Below are 14,947 nucleotides of genomic sequence, written 5' to 3'. Positions count from 1 at the left end.
CGGATAAATTCAGTCAAAATATGTCATTGTTGTGTACCCTTTCCACCGCAGTTGCAGTGAATGTGCTGGCAAAAACTATTGCCTGATTATTGTGTTTTTCCACTCTGTTTTTCCGGCAAATCTTCATGAGAAGGTAAAACAAGCAGAGGACACAAAGAAGACAGATGCTGCATCGCTTGACAGAAGGAAAGAATCCGAGAAGGTTAAGGAGCAGAAAAGTGACGAAAAGGAGGATTCGGGAGAAGAGGACGAAGATGAAGACGACGACGACGATGATGATGACGATGAGGAGGAGGACGACGACTCGGAGTCGGAAGATGATCCACCACCAAAGAAAGGTAAATAATGCTCTTTTCATTGTGAGGTGCTGAGTTACAGACCTGTTATTAATATAATCAGTAATTCTGCCATACCTTTATGATTTCCGCTTGTGTGTGTGTGTGTGTGTGTGTGTTTGTATATTAAGATGATATCAAACTCTTCAGCACTTCATGTAACCTATTCATGTAGCTGTACATTACCGAGCTATTTTTCTGAGTATTTGTTTAATCCCCATTGAAAAAAAAAATAAAGTAAACAAACTTCTCTGTAACTAAAAGTGTGAAAAAAAACGCAAACATTGAAGTAGAATGATGCCAAAGTCTCACTGGAAGTCATTGTGCACATTCACACACACACACACACACACACACACACACACACACACCTGAAGGGTGGTATTCTGAAATCCTTCCTAGGAAGAAATTTCTTCCTAAGTCAGGATTTTTTCCCAAGTGGTATTCTAAAAATCTTCCTAAGTTTCTTCCTAAGTCTGTTCCTAAGTTTGTTTTTTCTAAACCTAGAAAAAAAACTTAGGAAGGGGTGGGAGTATGCAAATTTTTGACTTAGGAAGAAGTTGGCATTCTAGAATGCACTTAGGAAAGACTTTTAGGAAAATATTTAGGAAAGCCCCACCCCTGTCCTAAGTACGTTGTTAAGAATAACAAGCTACAAAACACCGTGATAGGCGTGTTTGTCATTCATGCGCACAACATGTTCTTTGATGCACGAAATGGGCGTGAGAAAGGGAACATGCCGCGCACACATGTATTTGACCCTACGTCTTAGTAATATGCGATTGTCATTTGGTTGGTCCCTTATGATGCGGCATTTCGTATTGGCTTAAGAAAGGACATGGGCGGGGATAAGGATGGCCTAATTTGCATTAAGAAGTTCCTAGGAAGTAATTTCAGAGTACCAATTCTGTCTTTCCTAGGCACTTCCTAAGTTTCTGACTTAGGAAGAAACTTAGGAAGATTTTCAGAATACCACTCAAAATCAATGGTTTTTAAAAATTCATCTTTGCTTAGTGATGCAAATACTGAGTTTCCTGTATGTGGACACAAAAAATTGTTAACTGTCATGATAAACATTGTGATGCAAAAAACCGTCCTGCTTGATTTAAAAAAAAATATATTGTGATGATTTTCCTTGCGCAGTATAAACAGCACGCAAAGATATTGTTTTTTTGTTTTTTTTTTAAATTCCATAATGCAACTTGCAGTAGGTCTACACATGTGGATACACGTGGTCACTTCCATTCATTCATTCATTCTGTTTTAATATTCATTTATTTTGGGCATGGAAGCAGTCTGGAGATTTAAAGAGCTTCATTTCCTGGCTAGTGATTTTTTTTTTCCCGTTCCAGCTTGACTTTTTTCCCTTTAAGCTCAAAATACAAATGTAATTTGCTCTGCACAGCACGTGTGTGAATAGTGACAAATAAAATCGATTTTCGCATTGCGATGCAAATGAAAAACCGATAACTCCTGTATGTGAATGCGGCTGTTGTGATGTAGTTAGGAAGGACTGTCTAACATCCCTATTCATTTTCAGTAGAAGCAGTCTTGTAAACCATTGGTGCCCGTTCAAGCGAATAAGGCGGGCCAATATGGGAACCCTGCTGAGGGCAGTAAGGGCTAAGCAAGATCAATTTGCTGCAGGGAACAGGAAAAACATTATTATTGTGCTTGCACTGCGCAATGTCACTTTTAGTGGTAGTCATTTACAGTAGCTATTAGTTGTAGTGCTTAAAGGAGGTCAGAGCCGGTGACCTTGGTAAACTTGGTGTGCACTTTGATATTATTTCAGCAACATTGCCCATGTGCAACTGTGCAGTTGAATCAGGGCATACGCTTGAGCTGCTTACTGGAATGTGTTTACCATTTTACATGGAGTTTTTTTTTTTTAATGCATCAAAAATAAGAAAATGTTTTTTTCATGTAATCTTTTTTTCTTTGACCTCTGACTTCTTTGAAAAAAAAAAATGAAAAAATTCTCCCTTAACATTATTTTCTTCTACTGTGCTTTGGCGCATGAATATCTTTTTATCTGCTGAGGGTAGGCAGCCCTGCATTACATGTCTTTGAAGTACAGTAAACATCAAATTTACAATTTTCCCCCGCTTTTTTCCTGTAATGTGAAAAATGTTCAAGAGATTACGCTTTGAGTTCCAAGTCTGTCTTTCTGTCTTGATCTGTTTATTCCTATGCCATCAAAGGGTTCCAGGGGTACTATGTATGTTGTGTGATTGTATTTCTGATATATCTGTCTGTCTGACCTTACAACTGCAGAAAGAAAAAAAAAGAAGCTATTGGAAGGTTTTAGACCCAGGCATACTAACAGTGAGGTGTAGATAATGCTGATCTGATCCTGGGGGAAGAGTCTAATAATCAGAGGTCAAAGGTCATGAGTAGAACTTGTTATTTTGTGGCCACAATGTCAGCTATGAATGCTCAGCTGTACTATACCTTGGATTGAAGGATTGAAGTAAAGAGGCGATTATGTGCTTGAAATGATTGTTTGTGCTCTGAGGCTAGAGGTGTCATCTTCATTTTATCAATGCAGCTTGGAACGTCCTGAAGTATGATTTAGCAGGAATGATAGAAACAAACATTCTGTGCTAGGAAGCTGTGGAGTTCAAAGGTCAAGGTTACAGGTTGCTACTTTTAAGCTAGATATGTAATTTTCCAACAGTGGAAATAGATTTGCTGTGATGGGTAATCTTTGCGATCAATATTTTTGATCAATGAGCTTCATGTCTAAACGCAAGTAAAGAGAAGTACTGATGGTGAATTACTTTGATTGCACAAGAAATCAGACTGAGGCATTCTGGCCCCCTGCAGGCTGAATGCAAATTACTTTGTACTTTCCCTTATAAATGAAAACCTCTTTTTCATCAATGCAGTCACTGCAGAGAAGGAAAATGTGTACAGTATTTTACATTAAAAAAAAAAAAGAATTGTGATAAGGAGAGTTTCTTTAAGAAAGTGATACTGGCTGTACTTGGTGTTTGACCTTTCTTGATGCGTCAGTGTCGACTTCTTTCACACCCGCAGGTTTGTCACTCACAGCACTGGCGGGTCCAAGGACTACCACAAAAGTAACTGTGTCAAAAAGGACTAGTGAAAAGGTTAAAAAAGCTGATGATGATGATGATGATGATGAAGAGAGTGACGTGAAGAATAACAAGAGTGCATCCAAGGATTCAAAGTTAAAAACGTCAGCACCAATTGCCAAAATGGAGACCAAGGCATCGTCTTCAAAGGTTCCCACCAAGCAAGCCAAGGAGGAGGAGGAGGAAGAGGAGGAAGAAGATGAGGAGGAGGAGGAGGATGACAGTGGGGAAGAGGATGAGGAAGAAAATGAGAAGAAGGGATCATCTGCTGCTAAAGGTAAACTTACAGTGATAGATGCAATGAGTGCAATATGAATCCCTTATTTTTAATGAAATGTGCAATTTACGTACTGTGTACGCCATATATTGTGTTAGTCTAAATTTTTGCGAATTGGGAATTCCTGACGATTTCGCGAGTTAAATTTGTGGTTAAATTTGCGATTGTGGAGTCCTGTACTGAATGGAGAAATGTAGATGCATACATCACATCCACATTGGGATCAGAGTCAATATTTTTGTGTGTCTTTGATTTCGCAGCAAAGTCCAGCACATTGATATAAGTAGGTTTAAGAAGATTGAAGTTCTTGATTGAAATATTCTTTCTGATTTTGTCCAGACTTATCGAATTGAACTATTTCTTTGCATAAATCCTTTTCTAACATTTGAAGATGCGCAGCAAAATTCAGGGGTGCCAATTTGATGACGGAAAGATGATTTTTGTCGTAAAAGTTTCCCATGAATTGGATGTATTAACTCTTAACCCCAAAAGGTACATTCATAAAAAGTATACTGTAAAAGTGGATATTTTTGTGCGACTAATTTTTCGCACTTGGCCAGGTCAATAGAGTTTTGCATGTTTTTAATTCCGCGGAATCAAGACACCAAGTTCAGGAACGTATGGTAAGCGATATTTTCGCGATAGTTTCTGGTTATGCAAAAATTTCCACTTTTACAGTACATAAGTTCATTTATCATGGTGAGGACTTGCAGCAAGATACTTTGCATGCATTTATGCATTTTTTGATGTCTTTTATTTCTGTGGTGCAGCCGTGCCAAAGAAAGGAAGCAAAGAGAGGCCCAGCACGAGTCAGAAGCAGAGCGAGGACGACGAAGACGATGATGAGGATGACGACGACGATGAAGACGAGGAAAGTGAAAAGAAGAAGGAGGCTGCTAAGAAGCCCTCGGAATCCAAGACGGAGAAGGAGGAACCCGAACCAAAAGTAAGTATGAATTGCTTGTAAATAAGCTCATGGTTCTTCCTTTTTTTTTCCATTCTTTTTTTCTCTCTCATTTTTCCCATGGCAAAAAATCAAAACAAAAACAAAAACAAAAAACAAACACCAACCCAGGAAATTTCAACAGCTTTTACTAGTACTCAGAGTTATGAAAGAGGAAGGTAGACTGTATTCTAAGTTGGCTAGATGTTCGGTAAGTAAAACATGCTTTTTTTCAGATGATATAACCTTATCTTTGATGCATGTGGTCTCGTGGTATGCATACCATGCAATAATGAGCTCTATTATACGAGAGAGAGTATGTGCAAAAAGCTCGGATACTATGTGAGATGTGGACTGAAGTCGAGTACCTGACGTGTGTTACTGGGAACACCGTGTGAAGTTGATTGGCAACAATGTTTTCGATCTTCATGTTTAGAATAGTTTGCTTTACTTTAGGCCCACTCAGTTCCAGAACACAAATTGATTCATTTGCATTAACAAAAAAACAAAACAAAAAAAAGTCTGTATGCCGTGTGAACTAGGCAGATTTTGAGGCATGTACTATTAACCTGTTGAGGATGAGTCCCGAGTATACTCGGGCAAGTGTCTTGCGGAAATGCGTGTTGTAGCAAAATCAGCCTGTCCTCGGCGGGTTAAAGTTCGAACACATTATTTCAGAATACTGATTTGCTTAAGAAATTTCGACATATTGTAGGTTGGAAAATTTTTATTGTGTATTTCTTTTTTTAGATTGTTGCTAAGGACAATATAGTGTAGTTTTTTTTTTTTTTTTCATTAAACCATTAAAAATGTATATCTGTCAGACTCTGCAAAATAGGAATTGCTATTATGACAGCATAACAATTACATGAGATACTGTGTGCTTCTCTGCAGATAATCAATCACTCCACATGCATCATCACATATTAAATTTTGTAATTTTAGACACTGAAATTATTATGGCTGGGGTGATAGAGTATTATACTTGCACAAATGAGCACCATTCCCCACTTTGGGGTGCAAGCCCCAAAATTTATAAAGGCACATTTACAAATATTTTTCTCCAAAACTAGAAGTGATAGAGCTGTATTTGTGCTATGAGTAGAAAAGTACAATGTAGATGTGTGACTGTAGTTTTACATTATGGTGTAAGTCTGTTTGTTTGTTTTTTTTTTCATGGGAGAATTTGGATAGCACACACTTGCGCACACAGCACACTCACACACATACACACACACAAACACACACATACACACACATACACACACACACAAACACACACAAACACACTGGTTCATTCTCATCGTTGACCAGAGCCCCGGATTTGCCAGGAAGTGGAATGCAGCCTCTCTGTTCTCCATCGATGTTAGATGGCCTTCCTGTTTGTCCTCACATTTTGTTTGCTGAACGACTTAACATTCTCCTTTGTTGAAACGAAATAGGTCAGATACGTGTTCAGGGGCAATTATTTCTTCTCAGTTCATTCTTCTACTCCTGTACAACTTTGGCTTTTCTCTCACAGCCATGAACATGATGCTTAGCCCAGGGCTGCACACTAACCCAGTAGGTACTGGTCAGGGGCCATCAGACCAGTGCCATTGTTGGGCATTGCCTAACCCTACATAGCCGCTGTGTTTGTGTGTGTGTGTGTGGGGGGGGGGGGGGGGAGGGGGGGGGGGGAGGGTGCTTATTTGGCCCCCATAAGATCTTAGAGGTCTATCGCATGATCTATTCCCCCACCCCCCGCCCCAGCTAAATAGCGTCAAACACGAACGTCCCAGTTGAGAAAAGCTCATGCTCGTAAAACAGAGCTTGAAAACACAAAAATAAGCATAAGCAAGAACAAGCAGAAGGACCGCTTTTTTTTGCTGGCAAGCAATTTCTCCTTTTTTTTTTCTGCATACCAATTCAAGCAAAAGGCTGACACAAGCAAAATTTGCTACTTTTTATGCATATGGCCTATTACCACTTTTGTGATAGATAAATATACTTGTACAAATGGGTGTAATTGGGCATGGATTGGGGCTGGTTCTCACATTTCATCTTTTTTAAAATGCATGGTAAAATTTTCAGTGTGGTTGGCACAAATTATTGCCAGTGTGATAAAATGGACACCACGTCCTGCCCTCCCCCCCCCCCCCAAAAAAAAAAAAAAACCAGCAACAAAAAACAAATTTGCTGTGTTCTTCTTCTAAAGGTAGAAGTCAGCAAGAATGCTTAACAAAGGTGAAGTTGAGATATTCGGGTCAGTCGGGACTCTTGTTTTTCAGTCTCACGAATTGTTGATTTCCGCTGATGTGAAATTCTGCTCTCCGGGCTAGGGATTTCAGAATTTCCAACTTTACCACACTGCATAATGTATGTTATGTTTGTCTGAAAATGTAGGACTACTGTAAAACCAGAAATGTCAATTTTGATTTTGAGAATATTGTGAGAGCCAGGATTCATAAAATTGAAATGCACGCTGGAGTTCTTGTCTACATGGTATGCACTGAATGCCAGTGGCAATTCGTGAAATTTCATGCCATGAAAATGAAAAAGGCTGTCAGCTCCAATGCCCGAGAATTTTTTGCCTTGAAAATATCCTGCTTTACAGTATGCAAATTCAAAATGTACTAAGTGAAGAACTTGACGACACAGAATTGCACAAAAAGGTCGTTGATTGAACTATTCAAGTAATCGTAACAAACACAAAAGCCATTGAAAGAATGCAACCAAGTATATCTTGCTCCTTCAAAGTCAAGGATGACATTCTTACCGACAGAGCAGACAGACAGACAGACGTACACATGCATAAACACACAACTTCTATCTGGCAAATATTGGCAACTATTTGCATATTAAAGATAATAAAAAGTTTTGGTACCTCAAAAGCTTCCCTGAATTTCCTTGTCTTGGTTTGTGTTTCAGGTTAAAGTACGTTGTCTGTGAGAATTACTCGCCCCAAAGTGCTCTCATGTCTTAGTAATCATGCAATAATGGTTTCGTACCAGAGCCGACGCTGTACAGCGTCGATAAATATTGTACGAAACCACTGACTGCGACCAGCAGCGTGCAGCCCATTGTACGCATAGCTAACTGCGACCAGCAGCCCCATACGCATAGCGTAATGGGGCTTCGCATTGTAGCATTCAGGATCATGACAGAATTAGTATCGCGGGTAAATGTCAACTTAAAATCCAAAAATTTCTTCGATTTGAAGACTTACCAATTAAGTTGAAGTATTGAAAACAGGCTTCGAACAACGTTTGGTTCTGCCAATAGTCCCTTTCTGTTCGAATTGATGACTGAATGTGACTCGGTCGAGAGGACCTTGGGAGAGCTACATACACTGGATACCATGGCCAGCGCATGCGCACACAAACATCTTATTCGTTCATGGATTTGAAATTCGTGTGCATGTGATGTGTTCGCATGCACTGGCTGTTGTATTCAGTGTACTGTATGTAGCTCTCCTAAGGTCCTGTCGACCGAGTCACATTCAGTCATCAATTCGAACAGAAAGGGACTATAGGCAGAACCAAACGTTGCCCGAAGCCTGTTTTCAATACTTCAACTTAATTGGTAAGTCTTCAAATTGAAGAATTTATGGGATTTTAAGTCGACATTTACCCTGCGATACTAAATCTGTCATGATCCTGAATGCTACAATGCGAAGCCCGATTACGCTATGCGTATGGGACTGCTGTTCGCTATGCGTATGGGGCTGCTGATCGCAGTTAATTGCATGATTACTAAGACATGAGAGCACTTTGGGGCGAGTAAGTCTCACAGTGTTAGTTATATGAAAGGTACTTTAACCTGAAACACAAACTAAGACAAGGAAATTCAAGGACACTTTTGAGGTACCAAAACTTTTTATCATCTTTAATCAATATCATGAGTGAATGATTTGCCAACCTCTCGCGTGGTGATAGTTTCTGAAGTTTTGCCCCGCCTCGTGAAAATCCTTTGGAAGAGTTTAAAGGGATGGTATAGTATTGGTAGAGACAAGGATTGGGCTTGCGAGATACCAAGAAACCACTTATGAAATAATACAGAGCTTACCATAAAGAGGAATTCACAATCTATGAGATGAAAATCTGTTTTGGAATGGCTGAGACATCTAAAAACAAAGTAAAACAAAGCGATCTTAATAAAAGGTGGGTCCCACTAAGGTTTGTCATTATCTGACCAAAAAAATGTTAGAAACCCAAAGTTAGGTCTCAGCCAAAACTATACGATCCCATTAAAAAATTGATGATCTTATAGCCAATTTGTTATGCAAATCAGATGGTCTAATTCCTAAAATTTTGCTTTGGAACCAGGTTTACATGATACATGGACCAACATGTTTGAATACAGTGTACACTGAAAGTTTGGTTCCCAACTTCAATTTCAAAGTGCCTCTTGCGTTTACATTTCCCCCGAATCCCACAAGGCTACCAGATACAATGTACATATGCAGTTGTACATTTTTGCCAGCTGTGTGTCTCACGGATTGTCAATCACCTCAGTAAAAAGGACAGTCAAGGTTACAGTGATTAATGTGTTTTTTTTTTAGAATTCTGGCCTCCATGTGGAAATTCAATTCAATGCATGGTTTTTTATTCACTCATCTTCACAGCTGAATAATAGCTGAATTGTGATAACTATTTACACAGTGGAAAGGGATTTCATTATTTCCAACTTCACCACACCGCATGATTTTGTGTATGTTGCCTGTGACTGATAATGTCTGACTATGCAAATAGCGTACATGGCAAATACCAAGAGAAGAATGTGTTTTGTGCTTACCCATGCACATGTGCAGTGTCTGCAATGCCGAATAAAATGATGATAATAATGATAGTCATAAAAGAATTTTGCGAAATAGAGATCCACAGAGAGATTGTTGATCAAACCATGTACAGTACCCGTAGCAAACATGAAACCATTGAATGAATACAATCAAGTTTATCTCGCTTATTCAGAGTCAAGGATGACTGAATAGCTGAATTGTGATAATTCTTTTAACACAGTAACAAGGGATTTTATTATATGTCCAACTTTACCACACTGCATAGATTCATGTATGTTGCATGTGAGTGATAATGCCTGACAATGCAAATAGCATGTATACATGGCAAATACCAAGAGAAGAATCATGTGAAATACAGACTCACAGAGAGAGATTGTTGATCAAACCAAGTCCCCGTAGCAAACATGAGACAATTGAATAAAAGCAATCAAGTTTATCTTGCTCATTGAGAGTCAAGGATGATGTTCACACCAACTGAGCGGCAGATCCTTGAACACACACACACACACACACACACACACACACACACACACATTTATTAAAACACAAACAAACACAAAAATCATTAGGGGTAACGGCAATATTTTTCATGAAAAACAGTAACTGTGAGCAAGGACAACCTTCCCGTATACAGTATCAGCAGGGTTATGAGAATGTGGAATGAAGCCAATTAAAGGTACAGTTTACCTTTGAGAGCAGGGATTTTAAAAACGTTCGAGTTATTACATTTGATGCATATGTGTAGGTCAGTTGTATCGCACAACATCCTATCATATGAAAATTTTGCAGTAAAACTTAGAATAGGGGGAGATGTCTCTGTTTTTCTTAATAAACCATAACTGTAGATGGTTTATTCTAGAAGCAATGTTATTATAACTATAGTTTACATTTTGTATATATAACTATACTTAACATTGATTATACTGATTAAAATGTTTACTTTGGTTGTTTCTATCCCTAACACATATTGTAGAACTACATTATGTCGAAGCACTAAAGCTGGGTTTTTGTTTCATCTGCAAATGGTAAATAATGCCTTTAAACAGACACAAACATCTAAAAATCATCAGGGGTAACGGCAAGATGTATCATGAAAAACAGTGACTGAGATCAGTGGCAACCTTCCTGTTTAAGCAAGGTTATGGGAATGAAGGATGAAGCCAGTTAAGTGACTTCAAAACAAGAAAGAGCCCACTGTTTTCTAAATTATGTGGCTACAGAAAAGTTATCAATGCAGGCTTTTGTGCCTGCTTTGGATAAACAAGCAGCTGTCCGACTCTGTGATTGAACTTAACTAATTCTCATTTTCATCCAGACACTGTTAGTGATATTTGAGAGGTGCAGAGGTAAATCAGATTGTCATCAAAAACCATGGCCTACATTGTAGGGGACCTTTGATTAAATCAAACCTTCTTTAAAATTAGGGAAAACTTTCCAATATATATATATATATATTTTTTTTTTTTAGGTCTAGATGAACAAATATCAAATACTGTATATGCCATATATTTAGCAAGTCTAAATATTTGCGAATCAGGACTTTGCGAGTGGTTAAATTTGTGATTGTGGAGTACTGTTCTGAACGGAGAAATGTCTACGTGTACATCACATTCATATTTGGATCAGAGTCATTATTTTTGCGTGCCTTTAATTTCACGAATAGCACCTGTGGTGTCTGCCCGGTTGGATGAAGAGCAAGTCAGAAGGACTTGAGTATAGTGTGTGATGGAGAGGTCAAAAGAAAAAAGAGAAACAAAAACGAAGTAAAATTAGAAAGAAAGCAAGTATGGAATTCACTGATGGCATCATTTTTAGTCACATAATATGGAGTACCAAAATTTGCATCAGGCTTGTTATCTGTACTATATTTGCATGTTTTTATCCTCATTCTCTGTTTGTTTGTTTGTTTGTTTGTTGTTGTTTTTTTTGGTGAGATCCTTTGTGAGAGCTTTATTTGAAACTTAAAAAAAACAGAGAATATTGCTTTTATCTATTTCATTTTGTTCTTTTACATGTATATATTGGCAAACAGACCAATGTACATTGTACAAATTACATTTTGTGAATTGTCCCTACTGTGTGGCTGAGTAAATGCCTTTTTGTATTGACCATACTTTGAAACTTCTGTTGGTATTACTGAGACTTGTTCGTCACTTCTCAGTGGAATACTAGCACATAGTGATATACATATGTGTAAAGAGTCAGGTATCATCATTTTGTCTGCACTTTGCAGTTTGCGATCTGTATTTTTTTTCTGTTTTTGTTTTTGTTTTTTTTCACGCACACTCATGCTTGGACACATTCAATGATGCTGTGCCGTAAAATGTGCTTGGCATTTCAACCACTGTTTGCACTTTAACCGTGTGACTTGATGGTATGGCTGTAAGTGAATTATTAAACTGGATACAGAGACTCCTGTTTAGTTCTCGCCACACATAAAATCATTGCATGATCGCAAGCTTTTTCTTTCCAGCTTACACTTGTAGAACCTGACTGTCTTTGCAGTGCATCACAAAGGACTCGCTTCTTTTCAGGGGATAGCAAATCAATGCTTATATATTCTTTCCTGCAAGAGGGCACTTTAGATTATTGTTTTGGTTTGTTCTTTATTTGAAAGGTTCATTAAGCCAAAAATGAAATAAGGTTCATGATTCCGAAGGTGCATTAGTATGCACCTTTCCCTGATTCTGGCATTAATGAACCTTTAAAATAATAAACCTTATTTTATTTTCGGATAAATGAAATGGAGGTATACAAAATATGTTTATTTTGGACTAAAGAACCTTTGGAATAACAGATATCACCTATAGATTTAGACCTGGCTAAAATGCTGCATGCCAAAAAGGAAAAAAAAATTCTTCCTCCCATCTTCTGATATGTGATAATTTGTTTGATTGTTTGTTTGGAAACATGCTTGTGTAATTCATCAGTAATTATTGCTACTGTTGTTAATTTTCACAAAATGACTACTGTAAAAGTGGAAATTTTTTCAATCTTGAAATTTTTACACATTTTGCGCAACCCGAAACTAGCGCGAAAATAAAGGCACGCAAATATTTTTGCGTGCCATATGTTCCAGTAGTTGATGTCTTGATTCCGCGGAATTGAAAACACTCTAAACTCTTCTTACCCCACCGAGTGCGAAAAATTAGTCGCGCGAAAATATCCACTTTTACAGGATTCTTTAGCTTCTCACATTTGTTTGCTTAATTGGTTCTCAGAGAGGAGTATACTTTACTTGTAACAGGAAACTGAAAACCTGAAATTACTGTCTAGACGAAATGAGTATAACGCCCCCAGCGACAATAGTGATACAGCTATTAAAGTGTGATGCCTCGAACTGTCAGGCACATTAAGTACAGGTCAGCTGGGGTCGATCAGGGAGGTGAGGTTCGTCTCCCCTCCCTGGGTCCATCCATCATTTGCAAGCATATTAGTCATCGCTGTGGGGCTGCTATTATCTAAAACTCATAATTGTTGGAATTCTCCAGTGGGAGCAATGTTGAAGTTCTCAAATGGCACAGTACTAATGATAACAGTCAACCCATGATTCAAATCAGTTCAGTTCAATTCAATTCATTTCAATTCAATTCAATTCAATTCAGTTCAGTTCAATTCAATTCAATTCAGTTCAGTTCAATTCAATTCAATTCAAGTCAAGTCAATTCAATTCAATTCAATTCAATTCAATTCAATTCAATTCAATTCAATTCAATTCAATTCAATTCAATTCAATTCAATTCAATTCAATTCAATTCAAGTCAATTCAATTCAATTCAAGTCAATTTAGTTCAGACATTTCATCATCTATACAAAAGACTTCCCACAATTTAAAAAAAAGGGGAAAATTGTCAAATTTGATGCTTCAATGACATTCAGATCTTGCACAAGAAAAGACTTAAGATGGTAAGAAGGAATGAATGAAGACAAGTTATATCCTGCACCTGGTAGCATTATTAGTGAAGTACTCATTTGCAGTCTTGACTTCAAGGTGATGATGCATGCAAGCTTGTATGTATGGTGACAGAATTGAGTAATTTGTGCCAGCGAGTTGCAGTAGGCTCCATAGAGGCTCACATACCTCTCTGGTATCGGCTAGATTGCACTGTCATTACACATTTGCTTTTTGTTGCCTGAAATTCTAGCAGTACTTATGCTTGTGAACTGTCAATCACCTCCTCATCTTTCCTTTCCCCAACCAAAGGCATTAGGCATTAGAATTTATGGTGCCAAATATTAGAAGCAATCATAAAAATCAGCATTTAAGAGGCTTTTTACAATTCTGCCAAGAAACAAGCTGTTACATACATGTATGTACAAAAAAGGCTTAAAGGAAAGATACTTTTGTTTTGTTTGTTTCTTTAACTCTGCCTTATGGAACACTAGCTCTGAATAGTCAAAATTATTAAAGATTAAAAAGATAGAGTGCTAAAACACAGAAATGTCTTTACAGCTACGAGATGGATAAATAAACTTTACAGTAGTAAAAGTATCTATTCAGAATATTTATATACATACCCTGAGTTTGTTGGAAGCATAAAGTATTTTTTCTTTTAATTTGTCCCATGATCATCTGTCTTTGCATGACTATCATATTCGTACAGTACAGTCTACTTCTCCTATGGACATGTTCCCTTTCTCTGTTCCCCAACACGTTGAAAATCATGAAAATTCTCCCAAGATAGTGAGCATTTAAAGGACAAGTTCACCTTCATAAACATAAGGATTGAGAAAATGCAGCAATATTAGTAGAACACATCAGTGAAAGTTTGAGGAAAACTGGACAATCGATGCAAAAGTTATGAATTTTTAAAATTTTTGTGTTGGAACTGCTGGACGAGGAGACTTACTACTACAGCTTGTGATGTCATGAGTAGAACAGTATAAAGAAAATGTAAAGAAAATTCAACATATTTTCATTTTTTTCGCATAATAAAAGAGCATTTGACTTGCCTCTTTCTAAAGGTAGGGGGAATAATATTACCCATGACATATGTTGGTAACGAGTCAAGGGAATGTGTACTTTTTTCAAAAGATGAAATTTTGTGAAATTCTCTTTCTTTTTTCCTTATATTGTTGTACGCATGTGACATCGTACACTGCAGTAGTCTTCTCATCCAGCGGTTACTGCACAAAAACTTCAAAAATTCATAACTTTTGAACGGATTGTCCGATTTTCCTCAAACTTTCAATGATGTGTTCTACTAATATTGCTACATTTTCTCAATCCTTATGTTTATGAAGGTGAACTTGTCCTTTAAGACAAAAATCAGGTCAGCTCTGGTCTGGATTTTTATCTGCTGCTTCCATTTTTCTTTTGCCCTGGTAGTTATGTAACATTGTGGACTGCATCTTGACCACAGCTGTAAGCAGGGAAAAGAAAAAAGTGGCAGAAACAAAGTACATGCTGCTGTTCCCTAGACCTCCTGCTGGATTGTACAGGATATAGATGATGACTGGCGGGGGAGGGAACATACCGAATGTTCCACCCGAAGGGTTTGAAATGATATT

General features: G+C 37.8%; 1 protein-coding gene across 1 annotated transcript in view; it reads left to right on the top strand.

The window, feature by feature from the left end:
- Positions 1-14,947, top strand: part of LOC140242674 (X-linked retinitis pigmentosa GTPase regulator-like) — a 34,771-nt gene that overhangs the window by 17,059 nt on the left and 2,765 nt on the right. Inside the window, exons 13-15 of the mRNA XM_072322433.1 lie at positions 134-338; positions 3,378-3,713; positions 4,484-4,659. Coding sequence (XP_072178534.1) covers positions 134-338; positions 3,378-3,713; positions 4,484-4,659 — 717 coding nt within the window. The remainder of the gene's footprint in view (positions 1-133; positions 339-3,377; positions 3,714-4,483; positions 4,660-14,947) is intronic.

This window comes from Diadema setosum, chromosome 19 (assembly GCF_964275005.1).
Source record: "Diadema setosum chromosome 19, eeDiaSeto1, whole genome shotgun sequence".
Lineage (NCBI taxonomy): Eukaryota > Metazoa > Echinodermata > Echinoidea > Diadematoida > Diadematidae > Diadema > Diadema setosum.
This window is presented reverse-complemented; position numbering and strand designations above follow the sequence as displayed.